The sequence below is a fragment of the Sceloporus occidentalis genome, unplaced genomic scaffold (assembly GCF_023333645.1).
Source record: "Sceloporus occidentalis isolate IW3139 unplaced genomic scaffold, rSceOcc1.0.p SCAF_1, whole genome shotgun sequence".
NCBI lineage: Eukaryota > Metazoa > Chordata > Lepidosauria > Squamata > Phrynosomatidae > Sceloporus > Sceloporus occidentalis.
In genome coordinates, this window is record NW_028316981.1 from 129,344,331 (window position 1) to 129,369,445 (window position 25,115).

The 25,115-nt window shown below is 41.0% G+C and overlaps 1 protein-coding gene across 1 annotated transcript; it reads left to right on the forward strand.

Annotated features, from left to right (window-relative positions):
• The first annotated feature begins 1,748 nt into the window (after window positions 1-1,748).
• JMJD6 (jumonji domain containing 6, arginine demethylase and lysine hydroxylase) lies at window positions 1,749-23,583 on the forward strand. Its single transcript, XM_089535072.1, has 7 exons — window positions 1,749-1,925; window positions 9,929-10,317; window positions 13,337-13,623; window positions 16,796-16,931; window positions 18,275-18,413; window positions 19,506-19,633; window positions 20,516-23,583. Exons 1-7 carry the CDS (start codon window positions 1,797-1,799, stop codon window positions 20,550-20,552), a joined length of 1,245 nt encoding a protein of 414 aa, XP_089391198.1. The 5' UTR covers window positions 1,749-1,796; the 3' UTR covers window positions 20,553-23,583.
• Window positions 23,584-25,115: the final 1,532 nt, after the last annotated feature.

Sequence of the window (25,115 nt, forward strand, 5' to 3'; positions counted from 1 at the left end):
TTTGTTCAGAGGAAGTTTGCCATTGCCTTTCCCTGAGGCTAAGAGAGTGTGACTTGTCTAAGGTCACCTAGTGGGTTTCATGACCAAGCTGGGATTCGAACCCTGGTCCACAGAGTCATAGCCCAGTGCTCAAATTACTATGCCATGCTGGCTCCTTAGGAAAGGTCCTAATGCTTGGCAAAGTGGAGGGCAATGGGAAGAGAGAAAGACCACATTCCAGGTGGATAGACTCCATCAGAGAAGCCAGGGCCATGATGAGTCTGCAGAGGCTGAGCAGGGCAGCTGAGGAAAGGGTGACCTGGAGGTCTCTCACAAGCAGAGTACTTTGCCAACAAGGAATTAAATGGCTAAACGTTAAATTGTGGAGAATTAATTGGATCATTATTTGAAAAAACAATACATATCCCATCAGCAGATCCAGTAGTGTATGTGAAGTTGTAAGGAAGGACTGTATACTGTGATAATACTTTTATTGTTAATGTGCTTTAATTGCGCTTCAACATTGTACTGTTTTGTGTTTTAGTTAGTTTTTAGTGTTCTGCTAGTTAGTGTTAAAATGTTCTAGTGCTCATAGTATTGGTGGTGTTCATACATGTATCTTACTTGCATGTCTATCCTTTTTATTTTGCTTTCCTTTTGTGTGTCTCCCCCCTTTGAGCGCTTGTGGTTTTAGCAACAATTACGTTTCTTTTGTGTTACATTTAATGTGTGTGTGTTCAGTTTAACACAAACTAATCACAGATACATATACATATATATTTGTGTGTGTATATATATATATATATATAAAATTTAATATATATGTGTGTGTGTATATATATATATATATATATATATATATACGTGTGCTTGTGTGTATATGTAGCTGTGACTAGTTTTTTGTGTTAAATTTAACACACATACACACACACAGGTATATATTAAATTTAACACAAAAGAAACTAGTCACAGCTACATACACATACAGACATATATGTGTGTTAAATTTAATATAATTTAACACATATATATCTGTATGTTTATATATATATACATATGTGTGTGTTGTACTGTTGTCGCTGTTGCTGGGCATCTTTTGTGACCCGCTTTGGCTTCAGTTTGGATTAAATAAATCAAGTGGCATCGCCCTAAATACATGACTGTATAGGCTGCATCCGCACTGCAGAAATAATCCAGTTTGACACCTGTTTAACTGTCATGATCTTAGGCTAGTCTATGGAATTCTGGGAACTGCAGTTTTGCAAGACGATCAGTCAGAGCATTCTGGTGCGACGACAAACTCCCAATCCCAGAATTCCACAGCACTGACCCGTGGCAGTTAGAGCGGCCTCAAACCGGGTTATTTCTGCAGTGCGGGACCTTTGACTCTCTCTGGTCTTACAAGGCGGCGTGACACCGCCTTCCTGACTATAATGTAGACATCGGCACGGCCGCTATTGAAACGGCTTCCGTAAAAAAAGAGGAGAGCCTGCCGGAGTTTTCCACATCTCACACACACACAGCGAGGGAGCAGAGCAACGCTCTCAAAATGGCGGCGGTCTTGAAACGCCTTTTCCTCCTCACTCAGAGGGCCACTCCTCCCCTCCCTTCCTTTTTCCAGAGTGACCAATCAGCGCTGCCGTTCGGGCGGCGGCAGCCAATGGGAAGGAGCGGAGAGTTGGAGGCGCCGAGCTGAGGCGGCGCAGAGGTGAAATTTCTGGAAGCGAGCGGGAGGGAGGGAGGGGGCGGGGCTTAGGCTCCATCCGTTCTCCTTAGCGCCGGCGAAGGCGAAGGCGAAGGCGAAGAGGGAGCGAAGCATGAACCACAAGAGCAAGAAGCGGATCCGCGAGGCCAAGCGCAGCGCCCGCCCGGAGCTCAAGGACTCCCTCGACTGGACCCGGCACAACTACTGCGAGAGCTTCCCGCTCAGCCCGGCCGCCTGCAAGGTGAGCGCCACCGGAGCAGGAGGAGAAGGGAAATGGCGGGGGAGGCAGGGCTGCCGCCAGGCGCACAGGCGCTGCTGGGGGGCCCCGCCTCGTTCCTGACTCATGGCCACCGAAGGTCGAACCCGTCGTGGGGCTTTCTGGGCAAGGGTTCTTCAGGAGGCTGAGAGAGTGACTTCCTGCCCACGGTCACCCACCCAGTGGGTTGTTTCTTTGCTCAGAGGGGGTTTGCCATTGCCACCCCCTGAGGAGGCTGAGAGAGTGTGACTTGCCAAGGTCAGCCAGTGGGTTTCATGACCAAGCTGGGATTCAGACTCCGGCCTCCAGAGCCCTAGTCCAACCCTCAAACCACTATGCCACACTGGCTCTCAAATACAAACACACACACACACATTGTTGTGTGTCTTCAAGTCGTTTCCGACTTATGGCGACCCTGTCATGGGGTTTTCTTGGCAAGGTTTGCTCAGAGGGGGTTTGCCATTGCCATCCCTTGGGGCTGAGAGAGTGTGACTTCCTGCCCAAGGTCAAACACAGTGGGTTTCCATGGCTGAGGCAGGATTCGAAACCTAGTCTCCTTAGTGGGACACCCAGAGGGACTCAGTGAGGGCGGGGGGGGTCTCTCCACAGAGCAGGGTAAGGCACTGCAAAATGGAGGGTGCGCAAGAAAAATGGAGAGCATGGCCAAATAAAAGCTTCCTTAAAAACACTCGCAGAAAGATAAATCCATGCTTTTCAGCCATGCTCCAAATGGAAGATGTGGATTTGGAATCCCTCCTGGACAAAAAATGGAGTACGTGTCCTGGAAAAAGGAGGGCGGCTCGACCTGTCATTGGCAGATAGCCCCAAATGTGCCCCTTTGAAGAATGCTTTTGCGCCTCCTCCTTGAGGAGTATTTCCTTGGAGAGAAAGGAGTTGGGGAGGGAAGAGCACAGTTTTGTGGGCCCCAGTGGCTTCTCAAGGTGTTTTGTGATACTGTATAGTTGTGACCGAAATCCTACCTGTGCTCACCAAAGTAACTGAAACCAATGAGGATCACTTCCCAGGACTGGAAACCACACTCATCAGTGCGGAGTTTTATCCATGTATTTTTAATTCAGCGCTGATTTAATTCACAGTGCAATTCTAACTTGTACCTTGTGTTGTTTCTGTGTGCCTTCATTTCTGATTTATGGTGACTCTAAGGCGACCCTATCTGGGGTTTTCTTGGCAAGTTTCCACAGAGGAGGTTTGCTATTATCTTCCCCTGAGTCTGAGAGACTCACCCAAAGTCACCCAGTGGTTTTCATGGCCAAGCTGGGATTTGAACCCTGTTTCCAAAGTCGTAGTCCAACACTCAAACCACTACATCACACTGGCTTCTCAACCTGTACCTGTCCACTTACAGTTAAGTCATGCTGAATTCGTTGCGGTTTAATAAAGATAAAATGGGTGCAGAGGTCCAGCATTGGTATGCCAGTGGAACTATGGGTACTACATATTTCCTCATCTGTTTCTTTTTTTAAAATCTTGGTAAAGCATGAGTAAGTGGTACTCCTCTGCTCAACTCTCCTGGATTATATGAACAGATAGACCCATTAAAAGCAGGCAAATCATCACTTTGAAACCTTTTGGGATTCTTCAGATATTGATAAACTGCTCGTTCTCTCTGTACAGTAGATTTAATATTGAGAGTAAAAAGGCATGGTGTGGAGAATGGAAATTGTTTCTTTTCAGCCAGGTTGAAAGGGATGAAATGCATCTGTACAGTAGAAATAATGTAGTTTGACAACACTTTAACTATCATGGCTGCATCCTACAGAATCCTGGAAGTTGTAGTTTTGTGAGGCACCAGCACTCTTTGGCAGAAAATGCTATAAAACTACAAAGAGCCTAAGATTCTATAGAACGGAGCTACAGCACTTAAAGTGATGTCAAAATACATTATTTCTGCAGTGTAGATGCAGCGTGGCGTAGTGGTTTGAGTGTTAGACTGTGGCTCTGGAAACCAGAGTTTGATTCCCAGCTCAGCCATGTAAACCCATTGGGTGACCTTGGGCAGGTCACATTCTCTCATTCTCAGGAAAAGGCAATGGCAAACCCTCTCTGAACAAATCTTGCCAAGAGAACCCAAACTTTAGGGTCGCCATACATTGGAAACCACCTGAAGGCACACAACAGACAAAAAAGATGCACCCTGAGACTGAAAATATAACTTGTAAGAAAAAGTAGAAGATGAAAATTCTAGACTAGGTTTGCTGAAGATAGGTTGATGTGACTGGAAGAATAATAGGTCTCCCAAAAGGTTGTTGGGGAGGAATAGTAACAAGATGAATGGAAAAGATGCTAATACATTCTTCTGCAACTGTGGGAGGCTCACTGGAAGGGATGGAACTCATAGTGAAACATATCTGGAGAGCACCTGATTGAAAATGGTTACTTTAGAAGTTAATGAACATCAACAGGGTTGGTAGGAGTACCAAGTGGCACTAGATGCTGAAAAAACCCACTGGTGCTCTAACACTGCAATCCTAAGACTCATTGAAGTTAGTGGAACTTATGTCTTGAGTACAAATGTGTAGGATTGCGCAATAAGTCACTCCACTGTATCTTTAGCATTAGGAAAAAAACTATGTCAAGTTTGGAACAGATCAAGAATGGAAACTGCAGCATGGTGAGATACAGAACAGTTATTGTTTGTTCCCCTACATATAGATATATATGGCAAGAAAGAAGACCAAGAAAAAGCTAGAATACCGTTCAGTGACTTTATTGATTCATAATTTTCTTTAACCTCAGAAGGGTACCATATACACACACATACATATTAGGTTGCAGTGTAGGAATTTGTGGTGTCTTTTAAATTCCTTGGTGCAGCCAAAAATTAAGCAGCCACTGCTTCCCCTGCTCTTTTGTTTAATACCACTTGATGAAGCAGACAACAGTTGTGGGCTTTAACATCTTTGCCTCTTAGTTTCAAATGATTCTGATCATTGCAAGCTTGGCAGTTCAAGGCCCAAGTGCAATGAGATGGAGTAAGCTCCCATCACTAGTCCCAGCTTTTGCCAGCCTAGCAGTTTGAAAGCATCTAAAAAGTGCAAGTAGATAAATAGGTAACATTTTGGTGGGACGGTAACAGCTTCCTGTGCAGTCATGGTCACAGAGTTGTCTCTCACAACACTGGCTCTTAGGCTTAGTAACAGAGATGAGCACTGCCCTCTACAGTCAGACACAACTAGACAATCTTGTCAAGGGAAAACCTTTTTACTTTTTTTAACCCTAAGAAAATAGAAAGTAAATGACAGTGATTCATGATGGCCTTCTTCACCTGTACTACTGTTAAATGTTTTGTAGTGGCCATTTCAAAACAGTCCATCTTTATGGTGTGTGACTAGTACAAAGTAAGAGCATAATATGTTCATATTCCATTATATTGCTGGATGATTACTGTGACTCAAAGAGAAATATAACAGCTTAATCTCTTTCTGTTCATTGAACACCAATTAGGGAGACATTGGTGATCAAATTATATATGAAGAACAGAATATACTGGCAGTCCTTCTATCCCTGATTATTTTGTAACATTTTTGGGCAGCCCCTAAAAAAGAATAAGAGTTCTGGGGTTATGTTGAGGAGGGGGAGTCAAGCATTTCAGTCCCAGTTCTAGGAGACTGGGAAAGCGATTTAAGATTTGTGCGGCTCTGTATTTATTTAGCCTAGAAATATAATAATAATAATAATAATAATAATAATATAGTTTATTTGTAACCCACTTTTCCAAAATTTGATCAAAGCGGCGAACAATTATGTACAAGAACATTCCAATAAAATCAATTAAAAACAGCATAATAATACTAACAACAAAAGGGCCAGATAGAAGGGGAAGTCGATATATACATTCCAGGGTCATCACTGAAAAGGGGTAAGGGGAAAAGATTTTTCACGGTGGGAAGGCTTGGGAGAAGAAATACGTCTTCAGATTCTTTTTAAAAAGAGCTAAGGATGTGGTGGAGTGGAGCTCATCTGGGAGACTATTCCAAGATCTAGGGGCCACGATAGAGAATGCCCTCTGTGAGGTCCTCGCATAGCGTGTCGCTGGGACCTCCAACAATTTCTTCCCTGTTGATCTGAGTGTGCGGGGCGGATTATATGGGGAGAAGCGGTCCTCCAAGTATGCTGGGCCCAAGCCAGGATACAACACCTTGTATTGAGCCCGGAAGCGAATAGGCAGCCAATGAAGATCTTTCAAGATGGGTGTTATATGGTCAGACCTGGAACAACCAGTGACCAATCTCGCTGCCATATTCTGCAGTAACTGTAGCTTCCGGGTTTGGTACAAGGGTTGCCCCATGTAGAGTGCATTGCAGAAATCGAATCGAGAGGTTACCAGAGCATGTACTACAGTTTCAAGTTCTCTCCGGTCCAGGTAGGGACGCAGCTGGCGTATCAGCCAAAGCTGATAACAAGCGCTCCTGACCGTCGCATCCACCTGAGGTGTTAGCTGGAGCGACGAGTCCAGGAGCACTCCCAAGCTGCGAACTGAGTCCTTCAAGGGGAGCGTGACCCTGTTCAGGACCGGGTGGCAAATCTCACCACCCAGACCCGGGGAACCTATCGCCAGTACTTCCATTTTCTCTGGATTCAGACTGAGTCTGTTTTCCCTCATCCAGCCCATTACCAACTTCAAGCAGGCATTTAGAGGAGAGATGCCATCCCTAGTTACTGCATCAGTCGGGGGCACAGAGAAACATATTTGGGTGTCATCAGCGTACTGATAACACCACGCCCCGTGTCTCCGGATGATCTCTCTCAGCGGTTTCATGTAAATGTTAAATAGCATGGGGGACAGAATCACTCCTTGAGGGACGCCAGATGTAAGCGCCCTCTTGTCGGAGCAGATGTCCCCCAGCTGCACCATCTGGAATCTACCCAAGAGGTAGGAACGGAACCACTGGAGCGCAGTGCCCCCGATACCTAACTCCCTCAGGCGTTCCAGAAGGATACCATGGTCAATGGTATCGAAGGCCGCAGAGATGTCCAAAAGCACTAACAGGGACACACTTCCCCTGTCCATGCCCAGACGGAGATCATCAACTAAGGCGACCATGGCAGTCTCAACTCCATAACCCGCCCGGAAGCCGGTTTGAAATGGGTCCAGAAAATCCGTATCATCCAAGATCGATTGAAGCTGGAAGGCGACCGCCCTCTCGATCACCTTCCCCAAAAATGGCAGCAGCGATATAGGCCAGTAGTTGTTATATGTCAGGGGGTCTAGAGAGGGTTTTTTTAGCAGGGGTTTAACCACTGCTAATTTTAATTTAGATGGAAATTGTCCCTCTTAAACATGTATTAATTAAGCGGTGCAACATAGTTAGCACCGCATCCCCCCCGGGCTGCCAGCCATGAGGGACAGGGATCGAGAGAGCATGTCGTCCTCCTAACACTTCAAAGGATCTTGTCCACTTCCTCGGTACTAACAAACTCAAAGTGATCCAGTATAACAGGGGCCACAGAAACTCTGAACACCTCTCTAATAGATTCAGAAGAAATACTGGCGTCGAGATCAGCCCTTACCCGAGAGATTTTGTCCGCAAAGAAGTTATTAAATTTGTCACAGGCTTTAGATGGTTCTAAAATAGGGTTCAGGGAGGGGGGCAGATGAGTTAGCTCCCTCACTACCCTGAACTGCTCTGCCGGACGCGACTGTGCGGACACAATACGTGCAGCATAGAACGAATGCTTTGCTGCACCTATTGCCACTCTGTAGGCCTTCAAATGAGACTCTAGGAGTGCCTTGTCGGCTAAGTGCTGGTGTCTTTGCCAGTTGCGCTCTAGTCGTTGCACAGCCCGCTTCCTTTCCCTGAGGTCTTCTGTATACCAGGGTTGTTTATTGGGAGCAGGCCGGAAAGGACGCTTGGGAGCGATACTGTATATAGCCCTGGAGAGATCTATATCCCAGATGTTAGTCAGGGCATCAAGAGAATCGCCGTCAGCTCCAGCCATATGCCCCTCTAGGGCTTCTTGGAACCTTTTGGGTTCCATCAGCCTTCGAGGGTGGACCATTCTAATAGGTCCACCACCCCCGGGGAGGCTTAAGGTAGAAGCCTTGACTCGAGCCTCAACCAGAAAATGATCCGTCCATGACAGGGCAGAGATATTAGAGATCTCTGCCCACGGAGACTCCATGTCCGTACTAACGATTACATCGAGGGTATTACCAGCGCAATGTGTGGGCCCCGAGACCAATTGAGACATGCCCATGGCAGTCATGGTAGACATGAACTCCCGAGCCGCACCTGTTGGATTTTGACTGGCCTCGTAAGGGATGTTGAGGTCCCCCAGGACAAGAAGCCTCAGGGACTCCAACACCAGTTCCAAGACCAGAAAAAATACCTGTTTTCTCAGGAAATTGTAGAAACTCCTTCACTGTAATCCTGAAAGGAAGTGACACAAAATAGAGTTTGAGCTGCTGGAGTAAGTTGCTGTATTAGCATGCCAAGAATAGTATCAGTTTCCAGTAATATGATGCAGCATAGCAATTATCCTGAAGTGCCATCTTATACATATTTACTTGAAAGCAAGCCTTATTGAATTTGGTTTGACTTACTTCTGAGAGATTGGGTCCAGGATCATGCTGTAAATGCTTGCATCTCTTCATAATTCAAGTTTCAGCAGGATGTCTGAATACTAGAAGATCTGTACTGTCATCTAGTATGGAAAAAAACTGTTGATAAGAGCTGAAGGACAGTAATATTTTTGTCCTGCTGCATACCCACTTAAACCTGAATGGAATTTTCCATTCAAAAATCTTCTATTGCTACTGAGAGTAATAGTCTCAGTTGTAGCATGTAATTTGGATGCCTTCAGATTAAGTTGCAAAGAATTTTGTAATGCTCTTCTGGTATCATCTGTCTGTTCACAGTAATGATTTAGATGTTCTTTTCAACTAGTATGGTAACTTGTGGTATTGTGCTACTGTTTCTTGGTCAGGAAGAAAAGTGAAGTAATTTTAATGGTGCTTTGTTCAAATTTGTGTTTTAAAAATTAAGTAATTGCAGATAATTTGGAACCGCATATTTCCATCCGTAGAACAGAAATATGTGCCCCCCCCGCCCCTTATCTGTAAAGAGGAAATGACACTTCATTACTATTCATTTTAAAACCCAGTTTAATGTAATGTTGCAGTCCTGGGTTTAAATCAGGTTAGAATAGATTAATTGAATCAATTGCTGAATGAGAAGTCAACACTTAGGTAACAGCCACTGATTAATTGGTAACTGGGAATAACAAATGGATATAGGTCCTGGGTTTCAAGAATAAATTCCACTAAATTCAGTAGGGCTTAACTTTGTATAGGATTGTATTACTAAATTGTTTTACAGTGGCAATAAATATTATTATTCTATTTATTTTATGCAGTATTTTAAGGATGCCAGTTAATACAAGCACTAGACATCATCAGGATACTAGTGCAGAGAGAACTGAAATTCTTTGTACTGGGTTAAGCATAAGACTATCAAATGATTTTTAAAAATGTTTCTCAGACGCATTAATGACATAGCACTATTTCTTAGAATGTAGTACTAAGATGAAAAAGTAAAATCAGCAGCCTTTTGATTGATCCTGCCTCCCTAGAGAATTAAGGGCCCAAACAGACAAGCCAAAATAAAGCTGCTTCGGGTCACGTTGGAGGTATGCTTTTTAAATTACACATGCATCTCAAGAGTCCAGATGCTGCACCAAAGCTCCGATCCAGTCTTTAGGACTGGAGTGTGGCTTTGGCGTGGCTTCTGGCCTCTTAGGACGCATGCATCATTTAAACAGCATACCTCCAAAGTGACCTGAAGCAGCTTTATTTTGGTCTGTCTGTTCAGGCCCTAAGGAAGATGCAAATTGAACATGGCTGATTCAGTAAAATGCATCTTGCTTTTTCTGTGCTGTGTATTGCGAGGGACTAACATGATCTTTTGTATTATGCCACATTGTATTGGGCGTTATCTTGTATTACAAAATCTTCGTTGCTCTTACAGGACAATGTAGAAAGAGCAGATGCACTCCATTTGTCAGTGGAAGAGTTCATTGAACGTTATGAGAAGCCCTACAAGCCGGTTGTGCTGCTAAATGCTGAGGTTGGGTGGCCAGCCCAAGAGAAATGGACTCTGGAACGCCTAAAGCGCAAGTATCGGAACCAGAAGTTCAAGTGTGGGGAGGACAATGATGGTTATTCTGTGAAGATGAAGATGAAGTATTACATTGAGTATATGGAGACCACACGGGATGACAGCCCACTTTATATATTTGACAGCAGTTATGGGGAGCATCCTAAGCGCAGGAAACTTCTCGAGGACTATAGGGTGCCCAAGTTCTTCACAGATGACCTGTTCCAGTATGCAGGAGAGAAGAGGAGACCACCTTACAGGTATACATGTGCTGTTCCCAATTTGAAGTTAGAAACAGAGAAAGGCAGTGGTTTTTTTTATTGAGCATTTTAGAAAAAACATAAATAAAAACATTTCACAATCTCTTTCTACAATCACAACAAGTTACATTTTCCAACTCTATTCAACATTCAAGTTGTCCACTTGTTCTTGACATACCTTTGTTACCAGTTTCCAGACATATCTTTTTTCTTATTCTCATTCGTACTCATTCGTTACTTCCTACACTGCAATCTTCTTAATATTTTACCAAATTCCTTCATGTTTTTCCCCATTACTTTTATTCCATAATTATTGTTCACTATGCTTTCTGTTTTTAGTATAATTACTGTGCAGTTCCTTATATTACAGTGCACCTGCGTCATACGCACGGGGAGAAAGGGGCGGTGTGTCCCATAGGGAGTAATGGGGCACACGCCCATGGCGTGTCCATGATGCTGCGCCACCGCTCCACCGCATGCACGAGCCCCATTCATTTAAATAGGGCTCGAGCATACGTGGAATTTGCTTTATGCAGGGGAGTCCGAACGGATCCCCCGCGTAAAGCAAGGGTACACTGTACTTATATTTGGGTTTTTTTATTTTATTTTTATTTTTGTAAAGTTCATTTTAAATAGTATTTATGTAATCAAATGTCTCGGTTCATTTTTCTTTTCTGATTATTATTTTCTATTGTTCAAGTTCATAATCTCTCCTCGCTCAATTTTTCCTTTCTATAATTACATAACTTTATTCCAATCTTCATTGAATTTCTTTGTATCTTGATTTTGTAGGTATCTCAATAACTTACATCCAGTAATTTTGTTAACCAGTTTTTTATTAAAGGTATTTCCTTTGCTTTCCATAATCTCACAAGTACTCTTCTAGCTGTTGAAAATATAGAATAGAATTCTTCCATGTTTCTTTTCTAGTGCCTCCTCTGTAACGTGTAACAGAAATATTTCTATCTCCATAGACAATTTTAAAAGGGTCTTGTATACTTCTTTTACTTGAAATTAATAATTTTTGTAAATCTGAAACATTTCTTTGTTTACCATCTTGCCTAACATCCATTAAGTACCTTTCTCGCAAGTGTCTATGTAAAAACCAGCTACATTGTATCCCTTAATTCTTAAGTTCCTCTGTTGTTTTTATCCTTGTATCATTGTTACTGTTTAGCAAGTCTTTATCAGTATACCGTTTTCCCTTTAACATTTTTATTAATAAAATAAATAAAATAAAACTTTTATTTATATCCCATCTCTTTGTCAGTGACAATCGAGGCGGCTAAAATTCACACAATCCCATCTCAATATCCCATCCTCCCCTAAAATATAAATTAAATCATGAACAGATTAAAACATAGATTAACGTCAGTCATTGTAAAACAGGTGAGCAAGCTATAGCGAATTCATGGGGGGGGGGTCCAAATTGGTGACTGGGTAGTCTTATTCAGGAAAGGCCTGCTGGAAGTGCTCCATCTTGACAGCTTTTTTTTAAAGCTGTCTAGGCTGGTAATATGAACATATTCTTCCTATGTTTTTTCCAAATTCATAACAAGGAGAAAGACAGTGATTTTTGAAGTGGCACACAAACCACCATTAGTCAAAGACTTTCCTTAACAAATTTTACACATCTTTCCTCCAGTGAGATCAAGGCAATATACAAAGTCTCTTGTCCTATGCACTTTATCCTGAAAGCAGCAACCTTGTGAGGCAGGCCAGGCTGAAAGTGTGACTGGCTCAGTCACCCATCATGTTTCATAGCTCAGTGGGGACTGTGCCTTGTTTCTGTTTAATCATGTCAGCATCTCTTTTCTTGCTTTTTGTTGTTTTCTCCTGTGTGAAGGGGCTATGGTTCAGCTATTCAGGTAGCTGTCATGCTCTGGGTAGGGGGATGGAATCATATTATTTTAAGCAGGCAAGACTTGTGGAATATTTAGAATCTAGAGTCTAAACAAACAACTGGGAAGACTAGAAAGGTTTTTCCAAGGACTCAGGAAGAAGTGAGCTAACAGAAGACATGGATAGTTGTTGATAACCACCATCAAGTCAACTTTGACCTCTGGCAACTCCATGAATGAGAGACCTTCAAGTCAGCCTATCACCAACAGCCCTGCTCGGGTCTTGTATACTCAGAGCTGTGACTTTCTTGATTGAGTCTGTCCATCTGTAATGGGGTCTTCCTCTTTTCCTACTGCCTTCCACCTTACAAAGTGTATCATGGTCTTTTCTATTGAGTCATGTCTCCTTGTGGGATGTCCAAAGTGCAACAGTTTCAGTTTACTCATCATGTCTTTTAAGGAATGTTTAGGCTTTACTTGCTGTAGGAAACACTGATTTGTCTTTCTGGCAGTTCCTATCAGCTTGCTTCACTGCCCAGCTTTCACAACCATACATAGGAATTGGAAATATCATGGCATAGATAATCCTAAATTTAGTATTCAGTGATATATCTTTGGAAGGAGGGATGGGGTTTTGGGGATTTTAATTGTATCTCTTAAATTGTATGTTATTTTATTACTGTAATCCACTTTGATTCCTTTGAGAAAAAGCGGAATATAAATAAATATTATTATTATTATTATTATTATTATTATTAATCAGGATATTGTCTAGCTCCTTCATAGCTGTTCTTCCAAGTGCTTGTCTTCTTTTGATTTCTTGACTCCTGTTCCCATTTTGATTAATAACTGAGTGAAGGTATAGAAAATCTTTCACTATCTCAATATCTTCATTGTCTAAAGTTATGTAAATTATCTGTGGTCATTATTTTTGTTAATGTTCAACTGTAAATCCACCTTTGCACAGTGTCCAGCTAAATTAACCATTGGTCTCACTATCTTTTGTTGGTGGTGGTCCTGTTGCTTTCGTTAAGTTTCCCTTTGCTATACAGACAAAAACTGAAATAAAAACAGTTCTCTAAGTTGCTTAAGAAATAGCCATTCCTGCTTTTGGGAAACGTTGCAAGGGAAACAATTAAGTCTTCAGTAATGTTATTGGATATTTTCTTTGTATACAGGTGGTTTGTGATGGGTCCACCTCGATCAGGAACTGGCATTCACATTGACCCGCTAGGAACCAGTGCTTGGAATTCCTTAGTCCAGGGACACAAGCGCTGGTGCCTGTTCCCAACCAGCACTCCCAGAGAATTGATTAAAGTGACCCGTGAAGAGGGAGGGAATCAGCAGGATGAAGCCATCACGTGGTTCAGAGTAATATATCCAAGAACTCAGCTTACCACTTGGCCGTCGGAGTTCAAACCCTTGGAAATTGTGCAAAAACCAGGAGAGACTGTTTTTGTGCCAGGTATGTGCCGTTGTCAAGTTCTGGGCTAAATTGTGATCTAATTTTATAAAGATAAATTATGCTGTACTATGAATGAGATCTTTATTCCTACAAGTACAGTGGCCACTTTTCAAAACCAAGTGTCCTAGGTATACTCCACATGAATCTGTTACAGTCTCCTACTTAGTGTGTTGAACAAGAATGGTATGAACAATGGTATTATGTAGGGATGTAATCCTGAAATAAATTGTACACCGAGAAAGGAAACTAAGATTTAATGAATTAAACCAAAGAAGATTTTGGAGTGGGTGAGCCCTTTAATAATATCTTCTTGGTGGCAGTCAGCTTAATTTAATACATCAGGAGAGAGGATTTGTCAGTGGATTTTTACTAAAGTGGAAGCAGAAAATGAAGGTTGTTAAGTTGGCTTTGAGAGCTAGTGTAGTGATTTGAGTGTTGGACTAGGACTCTGGGAGACCAGGGTTCAACTCCCTGCTCTTCCACTGGGTCGCTTTGGGCAAGCCACATACTCTCCACTTTGGAGAAGGCAGTGGCAAAGCTCTGAAGAAATCCTGTCCAGAAAACTCCATGATAGAGTCACCATGAGTTGGAATCGATCTGAAGACACACAACAAATAAAGCTGGCTTTGCCTAATCCTGTATTTCAGGATTATCACTTGTGTACCTAATAAAAGCCCCATCATCTCCCTGGTATCTGTACAATAGGGTACATTGGAGGCTGCTGTGGAAGAGCCATTTGCATACCTTGAGGTGAAATTTAATGATGTGACTGCTGAGTGTACATGTTTGGGTTAAACAGTTCAAGAATTTGCACTCATTCAAAACGATGATGTCATTGCAACAAATCTTGGACTAGATCAGGTTTGTACTCTCTCTCATGCAGTTCTAGGAAGCATGATCAGTATCAGACCCCTCTTGTTCATTTTGAGCAGTTGGCAGTTCTCTTTGCAGAGGTGTTCTTGTATGCTGTAATTAACAGGAAATGCTTGCTAGTTCATTATAAATGATCCTTGTCTTAGGTGGTTTAGGTAAGAAAAGAGTGTGTACTTACTATTTTATAAGGAGAAATTTAATTTTGTGTCTGCAGTGTCTTACTTTTGAAATAGATCTCTACAATTTGCTTGGGAACCTCTATGTAGTTTAAATCAAACATGCTACAAATACAAGGAGGATCACAGATGCCATTTGTGTGTAGATCCTTTGTTCTTGATGACCTTGCATGAACCAAAATGCAGTTGTTTAAGAGGCTCCTTTATGTCAAGGATATAGAAAGTGTAGCCCATGGGTCACATGGAGCCCCAAGGCCATTTCGGAGGCCCTCAGCACTTCCAAAAAAGTCCAGTTTGGACTCTCAACCCCTGGCAGTTACCCATCTTTGATTCATTATGCCATTTAAGAATAATTATTTCTTCTTTCCCTTTTTATATTACAAGATGCCAAATCAGTCAGTCGGTATAGGAGGGAGATGCTCTTACAAAATGTCCAGTATTACTGGATATGCAGTTCTAGAGTAGTGTTGCCCCAGAACCATTTTGATTTTGGTCACATAGCATACATGAATGGCAACCTAATCTTATGCATGTTTTGTTGAAAGACTCACTGTGTTCAGAAGGACATACTCCCAGGTAGGTGTTTTTTCTGTAACTAAATAAACAGAATAAACATCAGAAAGGCATTTTATCTGTCATTCTGATATGCTCAGATTCTTCATATGAACAGTAGTCCAGTTCAGTAGCTGCTTTGATTTCTGTCCAAATCTTGTTGGTGCTTAATAGTACCTACTGAAGCATATGATTCTTTCAGTTCATGGCAAGTTAACACATGGACTTCAGTCAAATCCTCTTGTTAATTGCTTGTCTCTTGGGAGGAAGGTAACTTCCCAGGATTTAATAGAAAACTTTAAAAGCAACAACAAAGTTTCCTCTAACATTTTCCTTTACTGAAATATCAAAAGCTGGAGATTTCATCTGATCTAATTTTTTGATAGACTTTAGTATGCATTATTAATGGACTTCTTACCCTTTCCCGCCACCACTCCCTTCTCCTTCTGTGTCATGTCTTTTTAGATTGTAAGCCTGAGGGCAGGGAACCGTCTAACTAAAAAGATTGCATGTACAGCGCTGTGTAAATTTACAGCACTTCATAAATAAAGGTTAATAATAATAATAATAATGGACTACTGTCTATTACTTTGCAGTATTCAACCTGTTTGTATGACTTTAAATCTTGACTTGTAATAGTTATTGAATTAACTGGAAATATTTTTGGTGTTGGTTTTTCCCCAGTGTAATTTCTTCTGATGTCACTGTAAGCTGCTGTGAGTAGTTTGACTTTAGAAAAACAGCATACAGATAAGCTGATGGCAATCAAGATAATAATAAAGTATATCTACTGTCTTGAGCAGAGAAAATCAACCTCCAGTTCCCAAGCCTAATCTGGCCTGTAAAGGGTCTGCGTTTGGCACTGTTTTGGGAAGTTCTCCTATGCACTTGGGGAGGAGGATCCTACTAGTATTTCATATCTGTAACTGAACATAAGAATAAGATTCCTGCACCCAGCTCACATTCCACATGGGGAACACAAATGGTACAGAGGAACAGGACAAAATGTGTATTGCTTTTCACAGAGGGATGATGTTGAGAGGGTAGACAATGGAGGGGCTTGGGTTGAGGCATTATACAACCTGTTAGCTTGGTTGGGTGTGTGGGGCATAAATCCATTCTAGGAACCAATCCAGTTCCCTGTTCTTTAGCTTGAGAAACTGAAGTTCTCTACCAAAACAGCTCATCTCTGACAAAACCCTGGCATAACCTGTTTTAAAAAAACACATTCCTATATTTCCAAAGGACCTGGACCACTCTTGTTTCTCTTTGCTTGGGCTTTTGCAGAAGGAGTAGAAATCTCTTACTACATTAATGGAGGGAGGAATCTTTTCTCTCCATTCCTCAAGATCTCCACAATTTAGAAAGAATTTAGGAGAAGGACATTTGATGTAGTGATGGTTGCCTTTGGTGACCAATTTGCAGATCTTTGTGGCTATGTCCTTAAGACGCTATTGGACAAAGGTAGTAATTTTTCCCAAACAAAACTATTTACAAGCTATATTTCTAAAAAGGATGATTACTATGATTTTATTTGTTGTTCTTAATCTTATGTGGTGTTGGTTTTTTAGGTGGCTGGTGGCATGTTGTTCTTAATCTTGACACAACCATTGCAGTTACTCAGAACTTTGCCAGTTGTACAAACTTCCCTGTGGTGTGGCACAAGACCGTAAGGGGAAGACCAAAATTATCAAGAAAATGGTACAGGTGAGAGATGTGATCATTACTTCAGTGACTCCCCAGATGCTGGCAGCACAAGTCAAATGTTGCTTCCTAGAGCAAGAACTACTCCTGGAGTGAAGCTTGACAGCATATGTTAAACGCAAACCTGAAGAAGTTTTTGCATTTTGAAAAGACTTTTTCTGAACTGACTGACTTGTAATGGCAACATCTTGCATGAGAGCATGGAGTCCAGAAGGAAGATTAGGCTTCTGGATTTCAAGATTTCACTAAGGTGACTCTTGTGTATGTATTTAAAGGGCATAGTGTTAAATTAGAACATGCGTTTAGGTACTTGATGATTGGGTATAAAACAACTAAGTTGCTGATTTAGTGTCTTGAACATATTGAACATGGTATTTGTGCAAGCAGTGAAAAAAAATTAGTCTGGAAATTAAAGTCTTAACTAGCTCTATCAGATGTTTTATTTTCCCCATATTAGTACCCTAATCTTTCTTCCCCCTTGAGTCTTGTATAAGAAGAATCCTACTGAATCAAACTAATGGCATATGCAGTTCATAGTTGTTTTAACTGTTGAGAAATATACAAAGGACCATAGAGGTAGATGCTTGTTTCTGTAATTGCTCCCCAATATATGGTATTCTTGTTGGCAAACTTAGAGTTGGGGTGACATTTTTTGATAGAAACTGTTTAACTGCCAGAGGATCATGGTGGTTGTTGTGTGAGCCTTCAAGCCATTTCTGACTTCTGGTGGACCCTAATGCGAACCCATCATGGGGTTTTCTGGGGCTTAGAGTGTGTGACTTGCCCAAGGTCACCCAGTGGGTTTCCATGACAGAGTAGGGGATTTAACCCTGATATCCAGTTGTAGTCCAGTGCTGAAACCACTACACCACGCTGGCACCCAACCACTAATTGACCACTAACCACACCACCCCAACCCATTTCCTGCTTGAGACCATACCTGGGGCAGATCTTTGGATGGAAAGCCTTGACTGTGATGCTGCCAGAAAGTTGGATGGCACTTTGGAAAGGATCTAGCAGTAGGTGTGGCACTGGCTTCTTCCCTTGCTTGGGACACAAGGTGCTTTGAGCAAAAGAGAAGAAAATACTGGTTATCAGCCAAGGTTTTGCTGCTAATATTTTACTGCTTTGTAGCCTTTGTTAATATTTATTGTATATATTTGCTATTTGATACATAACTTCTGCATTGTATTTTGCTGTGAAGCTACTCTGAGTGCCCTGTATGCTGAAGAGTGGGATATGAATTACTTAGCCTCCTGTGTCTCTTTAAAATTAATAATGATACTTCTATATCCATTGCCTTGTTAAATACTTACAATGCTGTCTTGAATTTTTTCTTACTCAAGAGTTCTGAAGCAGGAACATCCTGAACTGGCTGCACTAGCAGATTCTGTTGACTTACAAGAATCGACAGGCATTGCTTCCGATAGTTCCAGTGATTCATCTAGTTCTTCCAGCTCCAGTTCTTCAGATTCAGATTCAGAGGTAAGGGTTCTGCTTAATCATTTAAGTCATTGATAGTGAGCATAAGCACCTTTTTAGTTATGGAATGGAATGTGATGCGTTCCTCTGAAATCAGTGAGTATATGCTACCACAAATAATTGCATTATAAGAAATTTCCAGTGGTCAGGATGTGTTGCAAATTAGAAAATATTTATAAGCAAGACCTGTCTTGTTTTATTGGTGTAACGTAACCCCTGCAGATGTTTCAGATGTCTTACCAAGTAGGACCTGCATCCCACTGTTCAGCTGAGAATGCCAGCCATGGCCTTTTTCCAAGATGCTGCAGTCCACCTGCTATCTCCTTATTTTTCTGTTTTGCTCCAACCCTCCTAGCCTCAATCCTTGTTGGACAGTATTTCCCCAAGCCCACTCATATAAATCTGTTTTTTTATGTGGATAGTATTGTTTTTGCTCAGAAAATTAGTCAGAAGTAAGTATATATAGTATAATGCTGTTCAGCAGTCTGAAAGAGTCCCCCAGTGCAGTTGTCCATCAGGGTACTAAAGCAATTTCAGACCAAAGTCTTGAACTGGAGCCTGACTGAAACAATCTATCAAACGGTGTTCTGGAGTACCTGAAAGTACAACCTTGTTCAGAAATGTCAACCTAGAGATAAACTGCTCATTGCAGAGTTTTGTTTTTGTTTGTCTAGTAGTTTTTTTGTTGTTGCTGCTTTTTGTTTTTGTGTGTGTGTGTGTGGTCTAACTTGGATTTCTTAGCAGTGTTATTGACTACTTTAGGTAGGATTGTTTTGCTCCTGTATTTTAGTCCCATTTATAATTGTGAGGTGAACTAAAGTGCCAAAATCAAAAACTGATGTGAACAATTATTGCTACCAGGCAGCCTGGCTGAATTGGATATACAGTACTTTCTAAAAGGTTTAGCACACTTGTTTTAGTAAACAACCCAAGATTCCGGTGGCTGATTCTTTTGTTCAAGGTAAATTATATTCGCTTCTTACATCACTATAAAACTATACTACTTTCTTCAAACACACTCATCACTGTTGGCAAGTAATGATGGGAATTGCTGTTTTTCCCATTTGGATTTATTATTATCACTTTTTTGTTTAGTGTGATTCCAACTCAGAAACAGAAGGAATGATGCATCGAAGGAAAAAGCGAAGGATGTGCAGCATGATGGGAAATGGCGATACAACTTCCCACGATGACTGTGTGAGCAAAGAACGCAGCTCCTCCAGGTGAACGGGCCAAGATACCCAGTTTTACCAAATGAATTATAGACATTAGTCAGACCTGTTGGGTGATCTTGAATGCTAATTACAAGCATGAAAGGGAGAATAATAATAACAACAACAACAATATTTATTTATACCCTGCTCTTCAGCCAAGGCTATCAAAGCGGCTTACAATTTGTTAGTTAGAAGGCAGGTATCCATGAAAGCAGTGATGTTCTTTCAGCTCATGCAATCACATTGTCTCACATACATCTTCTTGCCTGTTTTGACACTTTAGGCAGAGGCTTCTGGGTAATTTGAAGCATTAGAGAAGGATTTCTTAACTTAGAAGAGTCATGGATGTAAGTGGGAGCTTTAGGCTCACAAGCTACTAACAGCAGGTGATGAGAATAACATAAGAAAAGGGCCAGTTTCACTTTTTTCTTCTGGGTTAGTTTTTGAAAGCAGAAAGATTCTTACTACATCAACTTCTGTTGTTGAATTATGACAATTAAACATTTAGACCATTGCTTTCAGAGAAAAGTAGATCTCTGCAATGTCTTTGTCCTTCTGCCCTAGAATAAAAAGAGAGTTCAGCTGGGTAAACATCTTTAAGATGGTTTCTCATCCCGGTTTGCTTTTATGGCCTAGCAGAATGGTGAATCTGGGGTTAATTAAAATCCAGATACTTGATTTGTATCTTTTTCAAATGTGTACATATTTGGCTAGATGCATCTGACTGCTTGTAGTGTAGTGTAGTCTCCTGCAGTTAAAATTGCCAAAGATTAAGCTGCTTCCAAAAAGCTTGGAATAAATCAGTTTCTCTGTGAAAAGTTCTATATTGTCATTTTCTGTAAGGTGCAAGAAAGATGCTCTGACAGGCAGTTGTATTCTTATTTTTGACAGGATTAGGGAATCTTGTGGAAGTCGTGCTCATCCCTGAAAGATAACAAGACCCATCTAAAGGCAGTCGCAGCCAGCCAGCTGTCTTCTGTCCCTCCCATCAGCTGTCTGCTTGGATCTTTTTCAAGTCTTCACCACTTCTCTAATTTGTTTTAAATCCAATCTTTGCCTAACACTACCTGCTGTCTAAATCTGATTCCTTGCTAACAAAACTGGGGGGAGGGGGGGAGGTCTAGACATTTCTGTGTCCTCATGCTCAACCCTCTTCTGCACTCCATCAAACAGTTATGCTAAACACTGGGAGACAAGACTCTGCTGTGGCTCACCACTGTCTGCAGTCAGTAAAGGGAACAGGGACTTTGCACTAACAAAGCTGTCTTAAAAATTAAGCAGGTCGATCTTGAAAGCCTCTTTCCTGCTCCAATGTTGTCATAAGTTTACAGGTTGCGTTCTCATGCACTGCTACTGGAGGGCAGAACTATGAACTCTGTTATGTGTAATTGGCCAGCAGATCCTTGGCTAGAGCACAAGTTGGAAAGTCTGATTATGTTTGCTGAAGGTGACTCTTCTACTTCATAAAGGATCAGCTGTAAGAAGCATTTTTGTAGTTTTTGATTTGTAACATCAAATCAACCATGGGCTAATGAGACCTTTGTAGAGAGCAGCAGCTCATCACCATGATTACATATATTTTCTGTTTTAACAAAATCAGCAAAACTGCTGGAATTTTGCAATCAGTTTGGAAGCTTGAACCAGAAAAAAAATGGGTAGGGAGAAGCTGTAGCTGCCTAATTTATCTCCCTGTGGGAGTTTCAGGAAACGTGAAATGAGAAAGCTTTTTAAAATAGGGAGTGGATGAAGTCTGAATAAACACAATAAACATTTTGTTTTATGAAGAACTGCTTATTTGGAGTCTAGAAATTTCCTACTCTTATCTGCAGTTGTAGTTTGACAGATAATTGGGTTGTATGGTATTTTGTCTTGAAATAAGATGTGACTGTGTATCCCAAAGCAGCAAAACTGTTTTAGGATATGCTGTAGTTTCAAGAGTGTTTTGTTAATGTAAAAGCATATTATGTTCTAAGATGGGGCTTGTGTTTCCATTCACAGCTGTGATTCTGTCCCAATCCTGAAAGTCAGCATAAGAAAAGATCTGATGCCCCAATAATACTTGAGAATGATTTGAGTGATTAGCTGGGCCTGGCTGCATTTTAAGATAGACATAGAAAGGTATACGTTTGTGGAGATTAGGCTTTTTAGGATTTTTCCCACTTTGGTTTGGGTAATATGAAATCAGCCAGTTTGTGACCAGTTATCAGCAAGACCTCTGGCCCCACAAGAAACATATGTGGTAAATAGGTAATGACACATGATTTTCTCCCATGGTTTCAGTGCCAAAAAAATCCCCAAACAACCCTTTCATGTATCAGTAGAGCAAGGATCAATGTATCACTTACTAGCATGCAAAAAACCACATTTTTGGAGAATTCTGATTGTGTTGAAATGGTAGATTCTTCTGTATCTTTTTTTCATTTTCATATTCCTAAGCAGTTATTTTAATTTATTCTTGCATAAGTTTTCTTTAGATACCTGTAGGATTGCACTTTTAAATGAGAGACAGAGAGAGAGAACAAGAACTGATTCTGTAGAACTTGAGATCTTTCAGTTTAGTAATAAGAACTCAACAACCGTGAAAGCAGATGAACAGCGATGGGATGGGAGTGGGCAAAAAAAGTAATACTGATGCAAGTTCCACTACTCCCTGATCTAAAACATATGAAGTTGTTGTGAGCCTGTTATCTAGCCCACTGGCTATTTTTGACTGGCACCAACATTCGTGAGACTTTAACCTGAGGGCTTTTTCAGCCCTGCCTTGGATCAAGAATCCCTGCGAACACAGTCCTGATTATGGGATGCTTCCAGTGGAAGAACCTGGGAGAGAGACTATTTTAACCAACCCTTCATCTGAAAAACTTCTCCTCAGGCTTGCAAAGGTGGAACAGCATGAGAAGTGGCATAAGGTGCTGCAGGAGGAAGGGAGAATTGTTCAAAAAATCATTTCGCTGTGATCGCTGGAATAGTGGTATAGAAATAAAATTTTATTATTATTATTATTATTTCACCCTCCCTCACTTCCTCCTGCAGGGGCTTTTGCTGGATCCCTGCCCTTTCTGTTAATGAAAGGAGTTCTTACATTTGCATTAGGGATCCAGCCTCTCATACTAGTTGATAGGAATGAACCTGGAACCTTCTACATGCAAGATATTTGCTCCACCTCTGAGCTGTGGTCCCTCCCTAACTTTTGGAAGTTCTGTCTGTATGGCCTAGCAGCTCCTAAACCTTGAGGGGGAAAATCCTACATGTTATCAGAATGCGATTTAGAAAACATGGATATGATGACATTTGTTGTTGTTATTTTTTTGTTCAAGCAAAGGCTTGGGTTTCAAGATTTATGTACTAAATGCCACTTTATATGTTCTGTGGGTTTTTATGTACTAGATATGCAGGAAACACCATCTTTACCTGAAATGTCTATTGCATATATTTATGATCATTGGTTTCTGGTGAAACAGTTCAGTCCCATGCAGTAATTTAAATTAGGATCTCCAATTTATATTAGTTTAATAAATTAATCTGGAAGAGATACATGCTAAGTTTCTTGAGTTAGACTGCAATTGAAAGATCTACCACTAAATAAGATGTACCAGTTGTTGTATCAAATCAGATTTTATTTTTTTTTAATAAAAAAGTTGTTCTCATTTTTTATAGAAAAGGTTATTTTATTTCCTGTTTGTATTAAAAACAACGAACTGTGGCATTTTAGGGTCAAACTGGTTATGGCTTTCTTTTTTATCAGTAATAACCACGGGCGACTGAAACCCAACTCTCAGTTGCAGTCTGTGTTGTCATGTCTTTTTAAATGTATATCTTTTACAATATTGATGAGATTCATTCATTTATAAAAGCTGTTTGCCTCTGATGTTAATTGTAGTAGGGAATACCTTATATTAGAGAATCCAGAATCTGTGAGTAAAACAACAAACATTAAACTTGGACTTTTATTTTACAAAGTTGCAGATTTTGTTCATGAAATTGTACATTCCCATACTTAAAGAGAAGTTGTGTCCTAACTCCACTGTTGTCAAAAAAAGACAGGCCTGGAATTGGACAGCCTATTGTAATGCCTTGATTAGATGCCAAATATATTCCCATCCTGTTGAACTGAAGTGACACAGCTGTCATATTGGAGGAGATGGCTTTGTTTCTTCTTAGTACAAAACCTTCTCTGTCTACTGCTGCCTGAAAAGAAGTGCAGTCAAGTAGAGGATTGCTTGTACAAAATGGATTTGAATATCAAAGCAGGTTCATTAGGGAGCTTCAGGCTTAGAGTCGGAATCCTGTTTTCTCTGCTTGCCCAGTATCACAAACAAATGTAACTAATTGGATGCCTATAGCAAGAATCCAATGTACTTTTACTTGGTTTCACAGGTTCTGTAACAGATCCCATCCACTCTAAGAGGGGTAAGAAGCCTCCCATAACAGGTTTTCTGCACCTAAGAGGGGACAGGGAAGTAATTCTTGATTCTGCTGAAGAAAGCAATAGAATCTGACAGACATACACCATTAGATCTTCACCTATAAGCTTAGTACTTTGTTTGTGGGGGAGACAATAAGATTAGTCATGCTTTCAAAATAGGGTTAAATTGCATGTTCAAGGGGCATGCAGTAGTTGTTCTCTCATTTAGAGAATGACATTGAGAGGGAGAGCCTTTGCTATGGAAGGAGATTCACCATATGATGTGGAACCCTGAAACATTAGTGGGGACTCTCCTTCTCAGACTCCTACATTGTACATAAGGTGAGTGATGACGGTGGATAGGACTATAATGCCCCCCCCCCCATGTGCAGTTCTAACATTTCTGAACACCTGACCATTTTTAAACAACTCCAGGCCATGTTTAACATAGTGTCTATCCTATGTCCCATAGAACTGATTTTATGCTTAATGTGCCTCTTTCATCTAGATTTTGAAAGATTCACATATTTCACATTGTGTTTGTGTCTGTACTATGCCAGCTGTTGGTATAAAGCTCAACTCTTATCAAGGTAGCTGTTTATTGGCTTTTCTATAACCATGGCAGCTAAAAATAGGCATTTTGACCTAAAGGCTAGGTTAAGACATAATAGAATCCTCCGTTTATGAAGTATGCCGTACAACATGGGCTGTCCAGACTGAGATGCTCCTGTCTAAACTGGATGTGTTCAGATTAAAGGCTAAGGAATGGACTTCTGTATCATTTTTCTGAACATTAGCTTTTGTTAACAGTTCCACTTTCTTCATGAATTTTAAGAGCATGCATATTTTGCAGGTATCCTCCTTATGAAAAATCTCACTGAGATCTTGAGATTACATCAGAGAAAATACTGGTTTTCTTAATTCTCCTTGCAGACTTCAGTCAAACTTGATCCACCTTGTTTTCTGATCATCTTTTACCAACGGCCACCATTAAATTGGAGAAATGTGCTAACACCTTTTCTTTCTTGAATTCACGGTTTCTGTGCCATTATGTTGAGATATTTTTGCCTGCCACATCCTTAGAGG

Excerpts from the sequence above, each read along its gene's own strand:
- JMJD6 (XM_089535072.1), top strand. The coding sequence starts at position 1,797 with ATGAACCACAAGAGCAAGAAGCGGATCCGCGAGGCCAAGCGCAGCGCC. Across the intron at positions 18,414-19,505 it reads CTTCAGATTCAGATTCAGAG|TGTGATTCCAACTCAGAAAC; the intron begins GTAAGGGTTCTG and ends TTTTTTGTTTAG. Across the intron at positions 19,634-20,515 it reads AAAGAACGCAGCTCCTCCAG|GATTAGGGAATCTTGTGGAA; the intron begins GTGAACGGGCCA and ends TATTTTTGACAG.